This window comes from Sarcophilus harrisii, chromosome 5 (genome assembly GCF_902635505.1).
Source record: "Sarcophilus harrisii chromosome 5, mSarHar1.11, whole genome shotgun sequence".
NCBI classification, from domain to species: domain Eukaryota; kingdom Metazoa; phylum Chordata; class Mammalia; order Dasyuromorphia; family Dasyuridae; genus Sarcophilus; species Sarcophilus harrisii.
This window is the reverse complement of record NC_045430.1, coordinates 8,220,843-8,244,397: the sequence shown is the minus strand read 5'-3', so window position 1 is coordinate 8,244,397 and position 23,555 is coordinate 8,220,843. Positions and strand designations below refer to the sequence as shown.

At 55.1% G+C, this 23,555-nt stretch overlaps 1 protein-coding gene across 3 annotated transcripts; it reads left to right on the top strand.

Annotated features, from left to right (window-relative positions):
* The first annotated feature begins 3,158 nt into the window (after positions 1–3,158).
* SAMM50 (SAMM50 sorting and assembly machinery component) lies at positions 3,159–22,102 on the top strand. 3 transcript variants are annotated; one of them, XM_031941053.1, is made up of 15 exons: positions 3,159–3,258; positions 6,940–7,050; positions 7,666–7,767; positions 8,143–8,230; positions 8,661–8,767; positions 10,322–10,452; positions 10,551–10,638; positions 11,689–11,817; positions 12,258–12,329; positions 12,621–12,707; positions 12,929–12,999; positions 13,756–13,823; positions 15,659–15,805; positions 16,530–16,671; positions 21,896–22,102. In XM_031941053.1, exons 3-15 carry the CDS (start codon positions 7,723–7,725, stop codon positions 21,939–21,941), a joined length of 1,221 nt encoding a protein of 406 aa, XP_031796913.1. In that variant the 5' UTR covers positions 3,159–3,258; positions 6,940–7,050; positions 7,666–7,722; the 3' UTR covers positions 21,942–22,102. The 3 variants fall into 3 exon arrangements, with proteins under 3 accessions (XP_031796913.1, XP_031796912.1, XP_023359997.1); XM_031941052.1 differs by lacking the exon at positions 3,159–3,258 and adding an exon at positions 3,855–4,073; XM_023504229.2 differs by lacking the exon at positions 3,159–3,258 and adding an exon at positions 5,547–5,632.
* Positions 22,103–23,555: the final 1,453 nt, after the last annotated feature.

Sequence of the window (23,555 nt, the reverse complement as noted above, 5' to 3'; positions counted from 1 at the left end):
AAGAGGAGTCCTTCTGACTTTGGGCCTTGGATTCTCTCCACTGCACCACCTGGTTGATCCTAGTGGGCAGCTATTACAGAGATCCTGGTCAGGTTCCTAAATCATTTACATAGTTCTATGTTGTCTTTTTTTCTGGTGACTTTATGCCAGATTCATGGAGACTCCTTTAACTCTTCCCCACATAGGGACTTGGCTCATTAAGAGAAATATACAAAACGAATTATTTCACTGCCTCAGTTTCCTCATTTGTTAAATGGGCTGGAGAAGGAAATGGCAAATCACTTCAGTGTTCTGCCAAAAATGGGGTTAAAGAGACTTGAACTCAACTGAAAAATGATTCACCACAAGGATCCCAAGATCTGGGGCCTATTTTGGCTCTAAAAATAAGACAGAATTTAAGTATAATGATTATTATTGTTATTAATGATTTTTCAATAGAACTTGTTTTCGATGGAATCATTTACAGAATCATAAATTTATAACAAGACAGGTCCTTTGAGTTCTATTAGTCTAATCTTCTCATTCTGTACAAATAAAGGGAAACCTTAGCCAAGGATTCAAACCCAAGCCTTCTGATTCTGAAACTTTCATGTGCTATAGCTAGATAAGTGATAAATGAGGTTCACTAGCTTACTAAACAGCTTTCAAAGAGGGAGACAGCCGTCAAAAGAACTGGTGGCTCTCCAAATCCTCTTCCTGCACCCTCCCATTCCCTCATTCCCCGTGAGGCTGTGGTGGTACCCAAAAGCCAAAGTTCATCTGCTCTCAATTTCAGGAAGGGAAATGGCTACTCCAGATGTCCAGTTCAGGCAGCATTTCCCCAATTATTATTGTTCAGTTGTACCCAACTCTCCATGGCCCCTTTTAGGGGTTTCTCAGCAGAGATACTGACATGGCTTGCCATTATTTATTCTATAGTTTGCCAATTCATTTCATAGAAGAGGAAGCTGAAGTGAATAGGGTTAGGTGATTCGTGCAGGGTTGTAGCCAGGGAATGTTCCAGGCAGATTTGAATTCAGGATGAGGAAGCTGAGATAAATAGGGGTAGCTGATCTGTCCAGAGTCATAGCTTGGGAGTATCTGAGGCAGATTTGAACTCAGGATGAGGAGTCTTCCTGACTGTGGGCCCTAGACTCTCTCCATTGCACTCCCTGGCTCTCCCCAGTGGGCAGCTATTACAAGAGATCCTGATAATGTTCCTAAATCACTTACACAGTAACTTGTCTTTTTTTCTGATTTCTTCATGCCAAATTTATGGAGACTCCTCCAATTCTTCCCCACCCAAGGACTTAGCTCATTAAGATAAGTCCACAAATTATGAATTGTAAAATATGCTGGGGAACTTTACAACTCAATTTGCTCCAATTACAGGCTTAGTGGATTTTTTATTCTTCATCTATTTGGAGAACTTAATAATGTATTTTTATTTATTTATTCATTCCTTTAATCTAGAGCCTGGGAGTGGTGAGCAGATCTTTACAGTTTTCACATTTTAATTTCATAAAACTTTGAAATGTAAGCATTATCTAGACAGTTCCCTGAGGGCAGCCAGGTTTTAGGCCTTTCTGTGTGTCCCTAGCCCTTAGCCCAGTGACTGACGCATGGTAAGTACACATCGACAACCACAACTACTCAAATTAAAATCATAAGAGGTTCTGTTTTATAAAACAACATTCCCAAATCACTGCCACTTGATGTGTCCAAAAGAATTTCTGGAAAGAAGGCAGCAGAGTATCTGCCATCTTGCCTCCCCTTGTGGGGGAGGATTTTTAATTCTTTTTCCAGGAAAGAAGCCTAAAAGCCTTGGGGAGCACCTAGTATCATGGTTCGTGACCCATAGCTCTTTCCCTCCACAGAAGGCCCCAGAGCTCCTGAGATCCACTCTGACTGGATCTTACTTTGAGTTCAAATACAATTTTAATAGTTAATCCACCCGGCAGGGGCCAGAGCGGTCATGTCCTGCTCCAGACATTCTTTTACATCCAAGATAAAACGCAACCTCTGGCCTTTCAAGCCTTTCACCTCCATCTCTGGGCTCTATTGCAGCCCCTTTCTCGCAGTTGCTAATACACGACACTCTATCTCTCCATCTTCCCACAGGCTGAAACGTCCTCCTTCCCCTCCTCTACCTCTGAGAAGCCACGCAGCCCACTTAGAGTGCCTGCCTGAGGCCTACGTGTAGCCATTCCCTCGCGCTCTTGGCCTTTCTCTCTGATCCCAAGGGGAAAACGGGCCTTTGTTTTTTAAAAGGAATTCACTATCAAAATCTCTCTAGGGATCCCCAAAGAGAGGGGCCGTTTTTATGGATATTTCTTTTATGAAAGGGACCAGATTCCTTGCCCCTTAAAAAAGGTTGAGAGGGGAGATCTGCTCCGGGATGTTTGGGGGGATGGATGGGGGATGGATGGGGGGGATGGATGGGGGGGGGGATGGATGGGGAATGGATGGGGGGAGGGGGATTTTGGGGGGGGAGTGGGGGAGATGGAATGGGGAGTGGAGGGGGTGAGGGGGAGAGGGGGAGGGGAGGGGGGGAGTGGAGGGGGAGGATGGGTGGGGGATGGATGGGGAATGGAGGGGAGATGGATGGGGGTTAATGGGGGGGATGGGGGTGGATGGGGGATGGAGGGGGATGGATGGGGATGGAGGGGAGGGGATGGGGGATGGGGGGAGAGGAGGGGGAGGAGGGGGGCGGGGGGGGAGATGGGGGTGGGGGGATAGGGGGGAGATGGGGGGAGGGGGATGGGATGGGGGAAAGGGGGATGGGGGATAGGGGGGAGGGGGAGATGGATGGGGGAATGGAGGGTGGAGGGGGAGATGAGGGGGAGGATGGGGAGATGGGATGGGGGGAGAGGGGATGGATGGGGGATGGGATGGGGATGAGGCCCCCCGCTCCTGGGTCCCCGCCCGGGCCCCAGTCCCGGAAACGGGCCCCCCGCACCGCCGGGCCCTCCCCGCGCCGCCCGAAGGTGGCCGACGCTGCTCTTCCTCGTTCCCAGAAGCCCCTGTCACCCCCAGAACAGCGCGCCTCCGCTCACCGCCAGAAATGCGGGCGGGCCGCCCTCGGGAGGGAGTTACACAACGCGCGCTCCCCGCCCTCCCCCCCCCCCCCCCCCCAGGGGCCCCGGCGCGGCCGCCGGCTCAGAAGCAGCTGGAAGGCGGCGCCTCGGGAGAAGGAACATTCCACGCGGGTGACGGGGGCTCCGCCTGGCGGTCACACTCGGTCCCGCCGGCCTTTGTCATTCTCGGAGCTCACGCTAGGTGAGGCCTCGGGCCCAAGCCGGGGCGTTTGGGGGGGGGGGGGGAGGGGAGACTCGGGGCCCAGCCAAGGTCACGCGGCCGCGGGGATTTGCGGTGGGGCCCGGAAAGGCTCTTCCCTGCTTTCCCCGCCGCCGGGGCGTCGTTCTTATGGAGGCAGACACCGAGGCCCAGGGGAACGTCCGGGGCGCATCCCGCGACCGGAACCAGCGGGGGAACTGGAAGCCGGGGCCCGGAGTTCCAACCTCTGCCTGACTCAGTGCCCTCATCCGTAAAATGGGGAGAACACTTCCCCGGCGGGTGAGGGGCACCTAAACCAGGAGACATCCTCGTCTGGTTTGTTCCCGGTCTATGATCTCAAGACCGCAGCGGCCCCGCCCCTGGCCCAGCCTTCCGGGATGCCCCGCCCCCTAGAGTCACCCCAGCCAGACTTGACCTCCACCTGCCGGTCGCCCTTCGTCCGCCGCCCTTCGGCTCTCTCCCGTCGGCCATCGCGCCACAGCGCCCCCTAACCCGCTTACGCAGCTTTGCGCACGCGCACAGCTAGGGCTCCCGCGAGGACTTCCGGAGCACGGCGGCGCCGGCCAATAGGCTCGGGCGGCAGCGGTGGCCGGGGCGGGCTTAGGGCGAGTGTCATGGCCGCCGCCAGCGCGCCTTGTCCGGGGCTGCGCGCGCCGCGCTGACTGAGGCCGCCGCCGAGGAGCCGCCGCGTGTCCCCCGCCGCGTGTCCCCCGCCGCTCCCCGGGCCTCCTCCGTGCGCCGCGGGGCCGTCCGCGCCCCTTCCCTGGGAGGGAGTCATGGGCACCGTGCACGCGCGGGTAAGGCGGGGCCGCGCGGGGGCGGGGAGCGAGGAGGGGGAATGGGAGAGCGCGGCTGGCTGGAGGTGGAAAACAAAGGGCCGGAGTCGGGGCCGGGGCCACCCACCCAGCGCTCGGCTCAGCGAACCGATCGCCGGCGACCCCGCGCCTTCTCTGGGGGCCACGGTCGCGGCCCAGGCGGGGAGGCTGGCCCGGACCCGGGGCCCAGAGCGCGCGGGGCCACCTCCTCGTACCTGCGCGCTGCTGCGGCCGCTCCGGCCTCCGGGGGCATCGAGCGGGCCCGATCCGGCCCGGGCCGCCTCAGCTTCCTCTTCTGTCAAATGTGATGCCCGATGGCGCCGTGCCCATTGTGATTGCAGGGCGGCCCCCCCCACCCGGGCCCGCCGGCGCGGGGGTCTCCGCCAGAGTCCGGGCGGTCTTAGCCGGTGCCCAAGGGGCCTGTCCGGGGCCACAGAGCCAGGAGGCGGCTGGGGCAGCGTCAGAACTCGGGTCTTCTGTCGCCAGCGGGCTCCGCCGGCGAAGCGTCCCATTCTACAGATAGGGAAACTGAGTCAGAGGAGCGCAGTCCCCTCGTCGGCGCGCCGGCTCGCCTGCGGGAGGTGAGAGCCCAAGGAGGCTCACCTTCCCGCGGCCTTGGAGGCAGGTGGGCACGGGGCCAGCACGGACCGGGAAGGTCTGGCCCTGGGCTCTGCCAAGGCGGGCACTCCTGCCCCCCAGGGGACTAACCCAGGCCCTGCTCCCTCCTCCCCTGCCTAGGCATCGCCCCGCCCGGGTCTGCCAGGACCAGGGGGTCAGCCCGGGTCAGTGGGGACCGGCGCGTGCTGGCAGCGAGTCCGGCCGAGGCGCCCAGCCTGGCCACAGGCCCTGACACACATTTCTCCAGCTCTTGGGTCACCAGCAGAGGCTTCTCGGGTCACTGCCCGGCCTGGCAGTTGGTGCGGGACGAAGCCTGAGGCCCGGTGGGGCCTGTGGGTCATGAGGGACTCGCTGTGTGACCTTGGGCAAGGCCCCTTTGGGGCCTCATCTGTAAAATATGGGTGACAGGGGTGTTTCCCTGCCTCCGTCAGATGTGTGAAGGGCTCTACCCAGGGGCTGTTCCGCTTGCTGACCCGTGACATCACTCACCTCGCTGCAGGACGGGGCTGAGGGCTCGGGTGGCCCCTTCTCTCTCTCCCCAAACCCTGTGACCCATGTCCGGGCCCCGCCGTGGCCTGGCCGGCTGCTCTGGAGAGCTCAGTGAGCCCCAGGCCTGCAGGAGGGAGTGGGGGCAGTAGCCTCTAGAGTCTGCAGGGGACTTGCTCAGCCACCCTACTTTCCCACATCCCCTCCAGCATTTGTCATTTTCCTTTTCTGTCAGATTAGCCAATGTGAAGAGTTGTGAGCCGGTGCCTCAGAACGGCTTTAACTTGTGTTTCTCTAATCAGTGGTGATTTAAGGCTTTGATTCGTGTAACATTGACAGCTTTGATTTCATCCGCAGCCTGCCTGCTCTAACCTTTGGCCGTAAACGTGGCCGTGTTCCTTATAACTGAGAAACGAAGCCTTTATCGTAGAAGCTAGGTGAGCGTTTTTCTCTCGGTTTCCATGGATCTGTTTGTAGCCATCAGGGTGCAAACAGTCCATAACTAAGGAGGGAGTGAAGATGAGGTTTTGTAAATTGCACAAAATTTGGAAATCTGCATCCGTGGAAGACATTTCCACATAGGGAGTGAGCCATGAGTCTTCCCTTCTCCCTGTGCCTTCCTCCTGAGTCTCCTCTGCATTTCCCCCATGTATTTTCCTTCATCCAGTTGATTCTCACCACAGACCCTGTGAGGCAGGCCCAGCAACTCCCCTCCCCACTTCACAGATGGGGCTTGAAGTAAGTGATAGAGGCTCAGCCACGCGTGGGCCCCGGGTCTAAGGCCGGGACAGCCCAGGGACCATCTGGTCTGGGTCCCCCAGGAAGCGAGGCCCCAGAAGGTTGACGACCTTGTCCCAGGGCAGATGCTAGTTGGAGGCAGCTGCTGTAGGGCCTCAGGCTGGGAGGTTAGGAGGGATGGAGGGGGGGGGGGGGGCTGTTTGAAGGGTGCTGGGGAAGACCAGAGTCCACCTACCCCCTTCCTGCCTTTCCACTCTGTCCGTCTTGTGCCTCACAGGCTGCTGCCTGAGCCTCCTGACCGTGCTGCATCCATGGTTCCGGCTCCTGGCCTTTTTCATTGGTTGCCCTCATGCCCCAAATTCTCATTCCTCCTCATCTCTGTCTCCTGGCTGAAATCCCATCTTTCCCAGTCCTACCAAACCAGCCAGCCCCTCCCCCCAAGACTCCTCTGGTTCATTCCTGTCTGCCTGAGCAGGGCTGTGTGTGTGTGTGTGTGTGTGTGTGTGTGTGTGTGTGTGTGTGTGTGAGATGGCTACCCCCGGTACTTAGCATGGGGCCGGGACTTGGGCCTGGCTCGCTGACCACCGTGGTGATGGAGGCTCCCTCATGAAGAAGAAAAGAGTTTTATTCAAGCAGGCTGAGTTTGGAGTGGAGCATGGAGTGGAGGATGAGCTTTCCCTTCCAAGGCCCCCGGCCTCTCTTTGGCAATGAAGCGGGAGAACAGGCAGAGACAGTCTGGGCCAAAGGTCCCCGTGGCTGGCCTCCTACTCCCCAGTCCTGCTCCTTTTGTTCTCCTTCACTCCTGCCTTACCTCTGCCCCGTGTTACGGCTGGGGGGCCAGCCTGTGGGGGGGAGTCTGTGATCTTTTTTCATCCTCAATGTGCGTGTGTAACAGACCTGCCCCAAGTGCCCAATGGCGCGAGGCCCCGGGCAGTCCACAGATGTGTGTCCTTGGTAGCTGTTCTTAGACCTATCAGCCCCTAGCTATGATTTTTTTTCCCTTCAGAGCTTGGAGCCTCTTCCGGTCAGCGGGCCTGACTTTGGAGGTTTGGGAGAAGAGGCCGAATTTGTGGAGGTCGAACCTGAAATTAAGCAGGAAGTCCTGGAAAACAAAGACGTGAGTATCTCCCGGGGCGGACTTGGAGCACTAGTGCTGTCCATCCCAAAGGGCTCCCTCCCCTCCAACCTTGGCGTGGTGAGCACAGAGGGGACCCTGAGGCCCCACGACCCGCCCCTTTGTGCTATGAGAAGAGGTTTATTGCTGGACTTCAGGTCAACTGAGAATGGTCTGTAAAGGAGAAAGGCATTGGCCCTCATGAAAAAAGAAACTATTTGTGGAAAGGACAATTCTGGAGTCTTGTGACATGTAAAAGAATTATTAGGTGGAAAGTTATAGTAAAAGGGGAATTGCTAGGGGTCAAATTAGGGAGTAGGTGGAGAAGGGCGGGCACAGAAAGGGACAAAGCTGGTGGTCCTTGGGGTCCCATCTTGGAGTAGCTGGAGAGGCTGAGCTGGGCTGGGCTGGGCTGGCTTGGTTTGATTTGAAGATTGTGTCCAATTGAGCTTCAGCAATGGGAAGTTAGAATGAAAATGACGGTGAGAGGCCGGGACTCAAAGTCGCCTTAGGGCCATGGCCCATACCAGAGTTGGGGCCTGTGGTCCTCGTGATGTCAGGGAGGGCCGATAGCACAAGAGCCGTTTGCAGACTCACCGAACATCCCTCTCTGCTTAGGTGGTGGTCCAGCATGTCCACTTCGATGGCCTGGGAAGGACCAAAGATGACATCATCATGTACGAAATCGGGGATGTCTTTAGGGCAAAGAATCTCATTGACGTGAGTATTGTCTTAGCTAGCAGCCCTTCTCAAGCTGTTCGGTTTGTGATAATATCTCAGGGGGCTCAGATCTCATGACCCCCGGGAATGAAGCCTCCAGGCCGTGACAGGTGGGAACAGGCCTCGGGCTGGGGGCTGTCGGCAGCCCCATTGGTGCGCATGGTGTCCTGTTGCATCCTGGATTTCCACAGGCCGTGGGGATGCCTGTATGTTTTCCTTCTAAAACATTAAATTTAACATCCTGGATGTGCCATAGGTGTTTGTGGGTAGCAAGATCTTGGGCTGGAAACGGGCTTTAAACATGATGGGCCGTTCCAGTTTCGCTCATCATTCCCTGCTCAGGAAATTCTAGGGGTTGGTCTCTTCCTTTTGCAGGTGATGAGGAAGGCCCATGAAGCACGGGAGAAGCTGCTCCGACTTGGCATCTTTAGGCAGGTGGATGTTCTGATTGACACCTGCCAAGGTAGGTGAGCCTGGGGGGCCTCAGGCAGGGTCAGCGGGGGGCCTCTGAGCTGCTCAGGGCTCAGCAGACACTGGCCTTCTTGAATGTACCACACCCATGCAGATGGAGGAGCAGAGGCTGGGCTCTCCAGGCCCCGGGGGGTGGGGGGGAGCTTCTGCCCCACTGCTCTGAGCTCCCCATGCTGGGCCCTTGCCTCCTTCCCCACATCTGGTCAATTTGAGGGGAACCTTGATCTGTCAGGGACTGGGTATCACATAGGGCCCTGGACCTGCCCCATATTCTCCTGCGGGGGACTGCTCTGAGGGTCTGTTCTGTGCCCTTCTGCCACCTTTTGTGTATCGGGGAGGGACATGTACCTTTGTACCTGTCTCCTCTGTGCCCTTCCTGGTCATCCTTCCCAGTCTTTACTTGTGGGTCTGTACCCCCGCAGGAGATGATGCCCTCCCTAACGGCTTAGACGTCACCTTTGAGGTCACTGAGCTAAGGCGGCTGACGGGCAGCTACAACACCATGGTGGGCAACAACGAAGGCAGCATGGTACGCTTGTTTCTCCTGTCCAGTCACCGAGCGTCAGGGCAGAGGGGCCTGAGAGAAGGGGTCTCATCGTCCACTCCAGGCGATGGGGTGGGTGGCCTGGCTCACGGTCAGTGAGAGCCAGTGGCAGAGCTCACCAGGATCCCGGTGTCTGCCGCCCAGCTCTCTGGGCTCCAAGTGTGGCTCCTTGGCACTGGGGGCGAGGCAGTTGCTGCCCGGAGCTCCTCTTTGAAGAGCAAGGGAGGGAATGGGCCTCTGGCCAAGGTCCATCAACTCCTAGGACTCCCTGCTTCTCTTCTGGAGCTCTGTCTGCCCCCCTCCCAGAATCACCTTTTGTGTCAGCAGAACAAAATGATTCAAGAATCCTCTTTGCCCATCCCTTCTCTCCTGTCGTTCCTTCCCCGGCTGTGCCCCCTTAGGTATTGGGCTCTTGTCAAAGGGCTCCCCATTTAAATAGAACGGCCCGCCTCTAGCAGTGGATTTGCCTGTGGTTTAGAAGAAGGCCTTGAAGCTGCCCTCTGCTTATTATGCACCTGCATTTCCCAGTAACCCCCTCTCCCATAGGGACGGTCCCCCTGTCGCTGTTTGGCCATGGCTCCCTCTTGTGAGAAGCTGCGCAGGAACATTGTCTGTTGTCCTCCCCCCATCACCCTTAATGGGGGCTTATTCTAGAGGCCTTTGCCTTTGGTGTTCTGACCTGACAGATGTCGGTGAGCACGAACGACAGGTGCAGAGCACTGGCTGAGAGACAGCCTAGAGCTGAGAGCCCATCCCCCCGTTGGGGGCAGAGAGGCCCATGAGCTCCCCCACTGCTCTGCCTCTGGACTTTTGTCCTCCCTGTGCGTCATGGATGTTCTTTGCCTTTTTCCTTCCTCTTTGGACGGCATTGTCAGGAACCCCACCTCCCCATCCCAGATCGGAGCCCTTGTCACAAACACGTCTGCCTGTTTTAGTGCGGCATCTCCTCCTTTCTCTGTCCTTGGGACTTTTGAGTGGATCCGTGTGGGAGAGTGTGTGTGAATTTTGTTTCAAAGGCAGAGAAGTGCTATTGGCTCTTGGGTTCTGAGCAATGGCTCTTGGGGGTGACCTAATGCAGGGGATGGGTGATCCTCAAGGACTCTGAGCCAAAAAGCCATCAGACTTTGGCATCGAGACGTGATTTTTCACTGGGTTGTAACATCTTAGTATTTGAAGCCAAATAATGAAGCCGTGAGCTGGAGATCCAGCTGCGGGCCTCCCTTCCTCGGGCTCTCAGGATCGGGCGGAAGCCAGCAGGGTCGTGCAGGCTCTTCTGTCCCCAGCACTGAGTTAATCAACTGCTCTGTCTCGAGCCGGGCTTTCCCGGGAGGCCTGTTGAGGGCTTTTGAGCAGATCCCATGGACCATCTTGGCCTCTGCCAGGGTTCCCGGAGACTGCTTGAAGGCCACGCCATTTCTGGCCTGGCTTGGACTGAGGCAATCCTGGAGTCACCCAGAGTGTCTCAGGGCCTCGGAGGTGGGACCCTCCCAAGTAGCCCCTGGGCCCACTCTGAGCCACACTGCTTCTCTTCCTGCCCAGGTCCTGGGCCTCAAGCTCCCCAATATTTTTGGCCGTGCAGAGAAGGTGACTTTTCAGTTCTCCTATGGAACAAAGGAAACTTCTTATGGCCTCTCCTTCTTCAAGCCACAGCCTGGAAACTTTGACAGGAAGTAAGTCCAGCTGCCAGTGGGGGAGGGGCTCCCATAGGCTGGAGGTGGGAGTCAGGGTGACTGCCAGGCTCACCAGCTGCCCCTTCCGTTCCCCGCAGCTTCTCTGTGAACCTGTATAAAGTCACCGGCCAGTTCCCCTGGAGCTCCCTTCGTGAGACAGACAGAGGCATCTCAGCCGAGTACAGCGTGAGTGGGGACGTGAGGGTGGGCAGGGAGGAAAGAGGCTGGTTCTCGGCTGCCCTCTGCCCCTGGGCCGCACTGCAGCTCCCAGCCGAAGCTGCCCGGCCCGCCCTGGCTGCGCTAGGTTAGCTGGAGCGCCACGGAGGGTTGGGGGAAGGTGGGCCTGCTCTGCTGGGCCTCTCCCGCCTGGGCTCGGACCCTGGCCTCCGGAGCCCGGCTGCCAGGAAAGCTTAGTGTTTCCCCTCCCCACCACGTGCATGGGGTCCCGGGCTCCCAGGCAGCCCAGCTGTGCACCCCCTGAGCCTGTCAGCAGTGTCTGAGCTCCGGTCAGCCTCTTGTGTGGTGGGGGGGAGGGAAAGCATGGATAGAGCACCTGCTGTAGGCAGCCCTGGGCTAGGCGCCCTATAGTGATTACCTTCCCAGCACCTGGGAGGGAGGTGCGACAGACAGGGGTTAATGACTGGCCCGGGATCCCACAGGCAGTTAGCGTCTGAGGCTCTGAGTCTTCACTCCAGCCCCCCCGAGCTGCTTGTGAGAAAATGGGGGCACATAAAAGCAGGTGGCCCCACAGTGGGCTCATCCTCTATGTTATTTCCTCTGGGGAGGGAAGGGGGTGTGAGCAAGTGTCTGCTGAAAGGATTGTGAGCGTGCATGTGTACATGGGACTCAGTGTGTCTTTGTGTGAGTGGGGGGCGGGGGGGACAGGGGGGTACACACTGAGGGCCGGGCCCCCAAGGGCAGACAGGAGGGTGGCAGGAGGCCTGCCTGGAGCGCTTCGGCCCTCGGTCTTACCTCTGCTGCTCGGTGCCTTTGCCCCAGGGTCTGGGACTCTTCCTTACCTGTAAAGCAGGGAGCTGAGCTGGGTTGTGCTTTGGGGCCCTCCTGGTGACCGTCTCCTTAGCCCCAGACACCTGGGAGACACCTGCCAGTGCCCATGTGCACAGGGGAGGCACCGTGCCCGCTGCATGGTGCCCACTGTGCCGCCCGTCTCCCCCAGAGTGAGCGCCCAGCACAGCCCCGCTGCGGACCGAGCTCTCAGGGTCTCTCTCCTTTCAGTTCCCCATCTGGAAGACGAGCCACACTGTGAAGTGGGAGGGCGTGTGGCGGGAGCTGGGCTGTCTCGCCAGGACAGCCTCGTTTGCCGTTCGCAAGGAGAGTGGACACTCCCTTAAATCGTCTCTCTCGGTACAGAAGCTTCTCTTTCTGGGGGAGGAGGCCCCTGGCAGCAGCCACGTGCCCCGAGGGTCCCTTTCCTTTGCCCTCTTTGCCCGGCCCTTCTCTGGGATCACAGCAATGCAGCACGCCCCGAGCCCTGAGCCAGTTTTCTTGGGGGGAGGGAAAAGTGGGTTGGGGGCACCCTGGGTTCTTAGTGTGTGGTCATAGAAAGCAGGAGGATGTGGGTGGGCTTTAGGCCGCCCTCTCCCGGGCCTCTGGGCCTGAGGCTGGCGTTGCCCCCGCTGTGCAAGGAGGGAGCCTTGGAGCAGGGTCCCATAGTGACCTCCCACCAGGAAGCTTCTTCACTTGTTCCTCGCCTGCGCCTGAGGAGGATGGGGAGGGCACCCCCTGGCTCCCCACCCCCCTGGGCAGGCACGTCCTCTCCTTGGCCTCATTCACATCCCTTTCAGCATGCGATGGTCATTGATTCTCGGAACTCCTCCATCTTACCAAAGAAGGGCGCCCTGCTGAAAGTGAACCAGGTAGTGTCCGTCCAGGGGCTTGGTTGGGGGGGAGTGGGAGGATGGCTGGGGGCTGGGTGGGAGGATGAGCCAGAGGGCACCAGACGGGATGTGAGCCCGCAGTGGGTGTGGGACGGAGGAAGGGGGTCCTGCCTGGTCGCCTGCACGATTCTGGGGGCGCCTCCGAGAGTGTAGGAGCCTCCCTTGGGGGCCCAGGGGCTGAGGCTCGGTGCCCCCAGCAGGAGCTTCTCCAGATGCTCTCACTGCTGGCCCCCCCTGACCAGGGCGTGCTCCGCTCTCCCTGGTGCACAGGAGCTGGCCGGCTACACGGGCGGGGACGTGAGCTTCCTGAAAGAAGACTTTGAGCTTCAGTTGAACCAGCAGTTCCTCATGGACACCGTGAGTGCTGGGCAGGTGGCCATGGGGGCCTTGGGAGAGGGCTGGTTAATCCGCAGGGAAATCAACGCCTGCCTTTATGGGACTTCTGGGGGCCCAGCAGCCCAGCGGCTCTGGAGGCCAACGTGTCTCCGTAGCCTCTGGGGTACCCTGGCTGGCTGGAGGTGGGGGCTCTCCCCTGCGGCTCCCTCCCCAGCGCTCACCCTTGCCTGCGTCTCCCCCAGGTTCTGTCGGCCTCTCTCTGGGGCGGGATGTTGGTGCCCATCGGGGAGAAACCCTCGAGCATCGCTGACAGGTGAGCCTGCTCTGCCTCTTGGTCTCTGCGTCGCCATCCCTCAGAACCTGCACCCACGTCAGCTCCCTTCTCTGCCCGAGTGTCCTCGGGGGTCTCGGGGCTCTCGTCCAGGGCCGGGCCTGTCATTGTGATGACAAACTCTGGCGGATCCACAGCCCTTGTGTGGAACATCGGTGGCCACTTAAGGATGGCACAGTTTGCATTTGACTTCATTTTTTAATTGTGTTGAGAATATGGTGGGGAGCCCCCGCTCTGGGGCCCTCAGGTGTCAGACCATGGCAGGGTCTCACGTGGGCCCCCCGACAGAGCTGCGCTCATTGCCATTGGGGATGCATGACTGGTCTAGAACCCCAGGTTTGCCCCCACCCTGAGGACTCCCAAAAGCCTGGGGCCTGGCTGAGCACGACTGTGAGGATGTTGCAGCCTGAGAACTGCCGTCTCCTCTGTTCCGGGCCAACTTTGTGACAAAAACCTGGAGCACAGGGAAGGGTCCCGGACCAAGAGCCGGGCTGGGCTTCGGACAGGCCTGTGTGAGGGGCTGAGAGCCCCCAAGAGAGAGTACACGGGCAGGTGGAAGCCCTCAGGGTGGGGGTGACCAGTGCTGTCATCCCTCGTATCTTGTCCAGGGCAACCTTTAGGGAGTCACAGGTGGGCTCTGAACCCAGGACTTTCTGCTTTTGAAGCTGCTCTCAAAGTCAGAACCAGCTGCCCCGGGTCCTCTGGCTGGCACAGAACGGGGCGCCTGTTGTCTTTCAGGTTCTACCTCGGGGGCCCCACGAGTGTCCGTGGCTTCAGCATGTACAGCATCGGTCCCCAAAGCGAAGGTGAGAGTGGCCCTTCCTCCCCTCCTCTCCCCTGGCTTGTGACATGGCCTTGTCTAGGCCAGCCTGGACCTCATCAGGAAAGCGCCTGGAGGCCTCCTGCCAGGAGGTCTGGAGCTAGGGATGCTGACCAGGGTTCTGGGGCCGAGCCTTTGGCTGTTTCCCCTTCGGCTTCTTTCGCTTCCTGGACTCCTCCATCGGGGGCCACGCTGGCTCCCCCTTCCCGCCCAGGCCTGTGGGGGAAGCCTCCACCAAGGGCCCCCTCCCCCCCCCAGCTCCAGAGCCTCCTTTTTGTGGCTCAGCATCTTTCTGATCACTTAAGCTCAGGCCATTGTTGGGGACACACGCCCCATATCTCCTGGTGATGGCGATCAAACCCACCGCATACCTCAGGGAACAGCGGCCCATCATGGTTGGTGATGCCCACCAGCCGGCCAGGGACCAGCCTTGGTCACCCTGAGACCTCGGCCTGTATGGCCCCAGGGGGCTGCAGGGCTCCCAGTGGCCAAATAGCCTGTGTCTGCCCGGGCCAGAATGCACTCAAGCCCATGCTCTCTCTCCCTTTGTCGCCTTCCTTCGTTCTCTCCCTCTCTCTTGCCTTTGCTTTCTCTCCCTCTCCTCCTCCCTCTCTTTCTCTTCCTCTGACCCTCTTCCCTTCCTTCTTCTTGAATCTCATCTTGAAGCGAGGGTCAGGTGACCCAGGCCTTCAATGCAGAAAGAAGCCCCTTTTTCCCGGCCAGGGGTCAAGGCTTCCATCTGGGAGTGGGCCCCTGATCTCCCCATATTCCCCCATGGCTTTCAGAGACATGCAGGAAGTGAAGGGTGGAGGTTACATGGAGGACGTGTACTCTTCTCCACTTCTTTAAAATCAATCCTTCCACAATGGGAGACCTTGGGCGGTCGGGGAGAGCTGATGGCTCCAGGCTGCAAGGGAGGGGGAGCAGGGGAAGCAGGGCCAGGATTCCCCACTTCTCTGGGCTGGGGTCCTTGGTGATTCCTCCTAGGGCAGGTGATCTCTGTGACATCCACTTTTGGCTCTTCAGATGGGCACCTGTTTTAAAGTTTGCCATTCTTTGGCTCTCAGGTTAGGTAAACGTTCACCTAACCATGCTTTGCCCGGCCTTTGGGTACCCCTGGATTGGAATCGATGCTCTTTTTCCAGTGTCTGCCTCATTTAATTCCCCTCCACATGAGCCCTTTGGTCCCGAGATGGGATTTCTCTCTGCCCTTTCAGTGTGCCCCCGAATGCCCCCTTCTTTACCTTGATCCATCTTGTCAGACCGGGCTTGCTTCCCTCTTACTTGCACCCATCCTTCTGGAATTCCCAAGGCTCCCCACTTGACTCCAGCCTTAAATGTGGCTCTTGGGTACCATTGTGCCAGTTCTTGAGGGCAGGGTCTGGGTCACCCAGCCTGTGCCTGCCCCCAGGAAATGTTTGTGGAACAGTATTGTGGGCTCCTCTTCCTCCTCTTCCCAGAGTCCCCTATCCGCAAACCTAGTAGGGTCTGGATGATGAGGGCCCCTGCCCTCGGGAAGCTTGCACTCTTACATTGAGCTTGCTCCCTGAGCAGTTAAGGCCCCAAAGGCCTGAGCTGCACTGAGGACATTGAGTCAGGCCTTGAAATTGGAGCGGGGGGAGCAGTAAAAGTCTCTCTGAAAGGTAGCAGTCTGCCATGCTGTGAGAAAGGGGCTGAGAGGGATGCTCTGGGGGCCGCAGACCCTCTGGCTGTCTCCTTCCTGGGGGCCATGGTCCCTGCGCCCCCGGCGTGAGGGCCCAGCTGGAGGAGGGGTCTGCTCACTCCCTGTCTGTGTTGTCCCGTTTGTGCACCGCCATCTAGGCGACTACCTGGGAGGAGAAGCCTACTGGGCGGGCGGCCTGCACCTCTACACGCCGCTGCCCTTCCGGCCGGGCCAGGGTGGCTTTGGGGATCTCTTCCGGACACATTTCTTCCTCAACGCAGGAAACCTTTGCAACCTGAACTATGGTAACTATGGCTAAGGGAGATGCGCTCCACATTATTGGGGTCGTTTGGGTGCTTTACTTTTCTCCCCTGTTTAATTGTAAGGTCCTTGCAGACAGGGAAGAGCGGAAGAGAGGGAGAGGGAGCGTTTATGAGGCACTGACTGCGCAGACTAAGAACACAGAAAAATCAGATGGGGCAGTCCCTGCTCTTGCATTACCATTACCGAGAGGAGAAGGAGCAAGGCAGTTGGGGGGCATGGCCTCTCCTCTCGTGTTCTCAGTTATTTAACATCTCTCTTCCTGGCTCTTGGGCCCAGTGTCAGGCCAAGGGGATTGGGGGGCTGGTTGTGCCCCACCTGTGCTGCCCCCATCTGTCTCCTAGGGGGTCCTTGCCTGGCAGGTGATGCTGGGAGTCATGAGGAAACAGGACCCTTCCCATGGGGATTTCTCCCTTCACTGGTGGCTGTGGAGGCTGGAAGGGTGACCTTTGCTTGGCAACTGGCACAGTCCTATTCCTGTAAATGGTGTCATCTAACACTGCGCTAAGCACTTTACAAGTATCTCATTTGAGCCTCACAACTCTGGGAGGTAGACGCTGTTATGTCCCTTTTATAAATGAGGAAACTGAGGCAGATGGGGTCGCACAGCTTCTGGGTGTTTAAGGCTGGACCTGAACCTGGCTCTGCTGGACAGTTGGCCTGCTCCCCACCTTCCCTAATCCATAATCCCCACGTTCCCTTTTTCAGGGGAAGGTCCCAAAGCTCATCTTCGTAAACTGGCCGAGTGCATCCGCTGGTCTTATGGTGCTGGAATCGTCCTCAGGCTCGGCAACATCGCTCGGCTGGAGCTGAATTACTGCATCCCCATGGGCGTGCAGAGGGGCGACAGGTATGCGGAGGAGGCAGACGAGCCTCTCCCTGCCCGGGGTCTGTGCGCCGGCCTCTTGCTCCCCTCCCACTGGGAGGCCAGAGCGGGGAATGGCTCTAAGCGACTGCTTTCTCCTTTGTGCTCATGCACGGCTCCAGGCAGTGATCTTTTTGTTTTGGGAGCCGTGGCCATTCTCTCCCAGCCAGGGCTGTGCCAGCTTGCTCCTTGTCCTTCCTGAGCAAGTCCCCCAGCCCAGTCCAAGGGGGCCCGGCCTGTGGCCGCTCCGTGTGGCCGTGGGCAGCTCCCTTGGCCCCTCAGGCTTCGATCTCCACCTTATAATGGAGGGACTCTCTGAGCTCAGCAGTGGCGGCCAGTGCTGGACTCCTGAGCCTGGAGGGGGCAGCGGGTTTGCTGGGCTCTCTTGGGGTGGCTGAGGACCGTCCACCTCACTCCATCCTCCCGTGTTGTCTGTAAGGCTCATGCGTAGGTGCCAGGTGTGGCCACAGAATAAGGACCCACATGATGTCAAACTAAGGTGGGGCAGTGCCTAGAGTAGAACAGAGAGGGCTCCTTGTTTGCTCACTTGCCCCCTCCCTTGCTCCCTGGTTTGCTGCTTTGCTGTATTCTTTGTTCGTTTGCTCACTCGTTTGCTCCCTCCCTTGTTCCTTTGCTCACTTCTTTATCCATTTGCTCACTCACTTGCTCCCTGGTTCATCACTCATCAGGAATGCCGGCCCCTCGGGCTCTTCCCTCCCTCCTCTTTGTCCCCCATGGACACTGGATGACTGATCAGACTGGAGTTAAAGCCGTCTGGGGATACTCTAAGCCAGCAGCGTCAGGGGTCCCAAGGGTCTGATAGAAAACTGAGGTCCCAGAACCTGCCCAAGATTTAGGGGTCGCCCAGACTTCCCGAAGAGGAAGGTCTCACCTGGAGGTGCTGGGGTCGACATGGCAGAGCTAGACGGCAGGCCTAGCGCAGGCCCTTGCCAGCCTTCCCAGGCAGGCAGCCTCTTCCCTCCTGATGACTGAGTTATCATTCGTCCTCCATTGGCTGTTCCCCTCCGGGGCCACCTTTTCCCAAGAGCCTTCCCCAATGTCTGCCCTGGGCCTCATGGACACCTGGCCTGACTGACCATTACTAGTGTGGGCCACATGCTTTCCCCCTTCTCTCAGGCGAGCCCCTCGGGGCCGGACCCCACACCCTGGGCTCGAGCCAGCGCTGCTCACGGGTCTCTCCTGGGCGTGCCTCCCTCCCAGATGACACCCCTTTAAAAGCACATTCGAACACAGACTTGGCTTTTAAGTGGCATTAACAGGGATCATGAGTTGGTTTGTGGTGTATGGGACCCACACTGCTGCCGCTGCCAACATCTCCTTATCCCAAAGACAGCGTCTCACATCCTGAAGCTCCATAATTCTGTGATTTTATGAATGGATCACCTGCACACGTGTGATCTGGCTCCTCCAACGTAATCTTGGCTCACTGAGCGTTTTGTTCTTCCTGCTCCTGTCCCCACGTCCTTCAGTCCGATTAGCGTAAAGCCGGTTACCTCCCCGGCTCCAAGTTGCCCTGACCTTGGAAAATGGAGCTGGTTTAAAACGAACACTGGTAAACCATAATTAGGGAGATTCTCAATCAACAAGTGCAGAGCCATGAGGGATTGTGAGATTATCCAGCTCTCAGATTGTTTCCATTTGTATCAGTGATAGGGATACCCCTCGTGCGTCCTCAGGGAGGTCGCATGTGCAGTAAGAGTGAATTGGCTCTAGAAGGCTTCCTGTCTTCAGTCCTATAAACAGCTGGCTGAAAGACACTTCTCTTTTCTTTTGGAGGAGCCGTCTGTAGTTTCCCTCGAGGCCACTTGAGGTCAGTCTTCTCTCAGCAGCCCGGCTGAGAGGCTGCACTGAACAGGCCTGGGTGGCAGAAGGGGATGTATCTGGGAGATGTGGCAAACTGGGCACTGGGGCACCGGGGATGCCCTTTACACTAACAGGGAAGTTGGGACATGGAGAGGGGGAAGGGCGTGTGCTCGGGTTGGGACGAACTGAGATAAAGAGATCTGGATAATCTGCTTGGAGAAGTCAGAAAGGAGATGCCAGACGGGAGGCCATGAGAGGGACTCAGTCTGAGAAACATTGCACAGAGGATGATTGAACCCATGGGCCTAGTGAGCTCACCAAGCGAACTAGTGCAAAAGATGAGAGCTAAGAGGAACCTTGGGGGACCTAACCCAGAGTGCTGAGAGGCAGATAGCTGGGAGGAGAGAACCAGGAGGGAGGACAGACCGGTGGATCTACCCATTAAGAGATTGTTCACAACTTTGGAGCATGTAGGCTCAGGGGAGTGATGAGATCAGCAGTCAGACTGTAGAGAGTTCAGAGAGCACAAAAGTAGTAGGCCTTTTCAAGGAGTCTAGCCACAAAAGGAAGAGGGATTCCCGATGGTAGCTGGTGGGGATGGGTAGAGGGCAGAGGGGATGATCTGCTGGATGAGATTGAACAGAGAGGAATTTAGCCTTGGCAAAGGGAAAGACCAGCTCTTTATTGCTAGGGGCAAAGGGGGAGATAGCTGTGGATTGCATCTGACTCATAGGAGGTCCTGGCCAATGGCCTCCAATTTTTAGTGAAAGAGGCCATTTTGTCTAGGGAGGTTTAAGAAGGAGGTCAACAAAGGCAGCAGCACTGGGAATGGTGGGCACAGCTGGTCTAGTTTGGTCCAGTCCGGTCCTTTGTGGTCACTGTTTTTCTAGGAAACTATGATGTTGAACTCAGCAGATCGCTCATCCTCAGACAAGGAAACAGGTCTAGCAGAAAGCGACACTTGTCCACCCTGCTGCCCAGGGTGGACATCTTACGGGCTACGGAGGAAGCTAGAGCTGGGCGCTGGAGAGATCTGGCACTCGAGTTTCCCAATCTAGTGTCAGGAAGAACCAATAACAGCAACTTAGAGACAAAAGTACAAGGATTGGGCTCCCCAGAGGAAGAAGAAAGAGAGGATATTCTTATAATTCAGCTGCAGTGGCGTGGCAGGCTCTACAAATTGGGGGGAAGAATGGGCATTTCCCAAATAACCAAAGTTGGAATTCCAGCCTAGTGAGTTCTAATTTATTAATTAGGGAAAGAAATTTATGTAGTAGAATCATGTTCCTTGGCAAAAACAATAACACAGTGAACGTTTAATGTGAGATGACAGCAGGCGTGTTATTTTTGGAAAACAAGCTAAAATCATTTATATTTCACTGGAGCGGGGTTAAGAACTACTAGTGCCACCAAATGTGAGCTTTCAGGAATAGATTAATGTAAATCCTTCCGTGGCAATGAATGAGTCAAAGGTTGGCTAAGGAGGCAGTTGGTACTGGAATCAGAGGGACTCGTGTGGTTGTTGATGCAGCACAGGGAAAGGTTGGTATTTGGGGCCAAGAACAGTGCCCCATCCCTTAGGGTTAGCTGGCTTTTGTGGAGGGTATATGCCCTGATTTTCTCAGGACGCTCTTTCAGTTGCTCCATGGTCAGAGTATACCTTTAGGTGGCTGTTGTTTGTCCTTCATTCTCGAAGAGCACCGTGACATCAGGGAGAGGGTGCCATGATGCGCCAGTGAGTTGGATCTAATGAGAGTGGGCTGTGCAGACTAGCTTTCCCCTCCAGAGCCATCTGGGGCCAGTGGCAAGGTGTAGGTCAGGATGACTGGAGATGGCCTGGGAGACATTGGAAGACCGAGGCCTTTTTAAGCCAAAATCTCAGTTTGACTGAGGCAACTCCTATTCAGAAATTAAGGTAAGAGAGAGAGAATAGCCTCTTTTACCTAATGTACTACCCTCCCAAAATTCCAATTTCAGAGGAGAAGAGCCTCAGGGCTTCTACATATCCTTGGGTACACACATAAGGACAGACAGTAGTATTGTTTTTGCCGGGAGAAGGTACTAAAAGCTCCTTAAAGATATTGTAATCTTTATTTAATTTTTGGCATATTGTGAACAATTTTCTAACTGCATCAAGATGCTGAAAAAAAGCTGACAAAACTGGTCTGATCTCAGACAGAATGCTCTAATAGAGAGTTTTAAAGTAGGATAAAGTTGTAAATGACCTAGGAAAGGGGAGAGCCATGTAAATAAATGTAAAATTTGTAGCATGTGTAAATTTTTGTTGGCCTTTCCTTCAAAAAGAGTATTTTTAACACAGAGTTGGCTGGATGTAAGGCACACTATGGGCTAAACATAAGATATAGTCTGCTTTTAAAGGGATCCCTCCTCCCAATTTTTTTTTTTTTAAAGGAAGCAGTGTCCTTGCTTTAAGTTACTTGCCAGTGCATATATACATGATTGATTCAGTTCTAAATTGTATTGCAAAAACCTGCTGACTTAGAGCTGTTAGGAAAAAAAACAGAACTGTGAAAACTGCTAAGACTCAGAATAGTGTTCTTATTTCAGAAACATAAAGGGATGTTTGGATAAGAATACTGCTAAAACAGGCTTTTTAATACAGGTGTGTTATTTTGTAAGATTATACAGTTCAGATCCACATGAGGACTCTTTAAAAATTCCAAATAGTAAACCACCTGAATAAAGGGGGAAAAATTAAGATTTTAAAGTAGTAACTTGTCTAAGAAGATGCCCATACAAAAAAAGTGGCAACTCTCTCCATGTTTACAGTATATTGACGATGAGTATATTGATGGCATTTAATTTTTCTCTTAGGAAAAATACCTTAAGAACAGAATTCCAAATATTCTTCATGTTTAATCAACTTTTGTGAAGTACTTATATATGTATGTGAATTTAAAACAAAACTGAAAATAAAAAAATTCCTTTTCCCCCATTCCCACAAAAAAAGGGAAAAATATGGAGTTGGAGAGGACCAGAAGATCATAGTTGTGCAGCTGGGTCCTGAGTCACCTGATGAGGGGACAGTCACGCCAAAGCCAGAAGCCAGATCTCCTGTGCTGCCTTTTCCCCAAAATAACTCCTGATGGACTATTCTCAGATAACGAAGCCACTCTATGGGTTGAATTTCAGGGTGTGGTAAAGTGCAAATGGTTTGAAAAGCTTATTTAAGCCATAGGTTCTGATGGAAGCTCCTTGTGTTACTGTTGAAAACAACTTCAGGATTTATAGAATTCTCGTCTCTTAGGCTTTTTATTGGCACATTTTCTGAGCAGAGTTTCCCGGTTAAGAATGCTGAGATAACTTGGCTGTAACCGTTTTATGCTGCCGCCCTCATCCCTGACATGTGTATTTTTTATTTCAGGATATGTGATGGTGTTCAGTTTGGAGCTGGGATAAGATTTCTGTAATTTTGAAGAAAAACCTGATCCTGTTACAGTCACTACAAAAGCTTTGGAATAAATCACTCAATGCTATCCACTCTTTTCTTACAGCCTCACTCTTTGTGTGATTATTTAATTGCAAACTTTACAGGAAACAACATTAATAAATTTTAAAAATAACCCTCCTACAATTATACTGTGGCTGTGATTTCCTTAAAATAGTGGCCTCTATATGTCTGGGGAGAGCGCACAGGTAGGTCCTTCTGAAGTACAAGAGGAATGGGCTCAGCCTGGGACTCCTCTGGGACATCCAGCTTGGAGACATCCAGAAAAGTTTCCCTCTCCAAGACCCACCTTGAAAGGAGGGCAGCAGAAAAGGGTACTTAGGTACGTCGGGACTGCTCTATTTATCAGTGTAAGAAGAACTGGTAAAAAGAATTCAGAGATTTTAGAGCATATTAAAAGTTAACCCCCAATGATTTCCCTGTGAGCTGCCTTCAGTTGTTTGAAGTATTTAAGAGAGGGGCTTGGGTAATGAGAGGCTACCCATACGAGCTGTACAGTGAGCTGTTTTCACTTTGCTTTTGTTTCTGGATTGCCATTTCTTAGTTTTTGAAGCACAATGGAAAGTATCCTGGTATTGGAGACTGAGAGAATGGATTTGGGTTTCTGCTCGAGCATTTTGCAGACTTGAGCAAGTCATAGAATCGCAGATTCTCAGAATTAAAAGGCCCCTTAGAGATTGCCCAGCCTGAGCTGGATGTATATAGGAATCCCTTCTCTAATGTTCTTGACAAATAGCCATTCAGGCTCTGCTCCAAGACCCACTGTGTTGAGGAGCTCATTGTCTCCCAAGGTGTCCTATTCCACTTGGAGAGAGCTCTTGTTATTAGGAAATTTTTCCACATAATGAGCCAAAATCAACTTTTTTCAGCTTCCACTATTGTTTCTAGTTTTGTCCTTTAGGTCCAAGTAGAACACGTCTATTCTTCTGTATCAGTCCTTTGGATTCTTAAAACAGCCATCATGTTCTCCCCTAAGTCTTTTTTTCACCTGATCTTAACCTGGCTTCCTTTTCCCTAACTGTCCTCATCACTCTTTGGCCTTGCTCCACTTTATCCATGGCATTCAAACGTGACGTCCCTGAGACTTATTTCCTGTGAATCAAGAGGCCAGAAAGCAACCTGTCTCATCACTCACATCCCATGGACAGCTATCCTTGGGGATACTGTGGAGCCCCAGTGACATTAGAGACACATGTGTTTCCTACTCTGTCCAAAGGAGGGGAGCCAATTTTTTTGCATCCTTAGAGGTAGCAGGACCTGCCTGCTCTGCCCACCTTGGTGAAGCCGAATCTGCTGCCCAGACAAAGTAGATGCATGAAAGCTCCAAACAGTATGAAGCAACTTTGTGACCAGTGTTACTTAACTCTCAGGATTCTAAACTTGGGAGTTTTGTCCAGTGACCAGTGAGCTGATGGAGACCCTGAACATCTCTGATGCTGAGAGTCTCTCTAAATGAAGGAGTTGCCATTAGACAGAGTGGCTCACAGGGTCTCCTTGGAGAAGGTCCTAAAGGATTTGGTGTCTGTGCTAAAAAGCTCAGCAATCATCACTTTGTGGGATGTGGGACTCTCACATT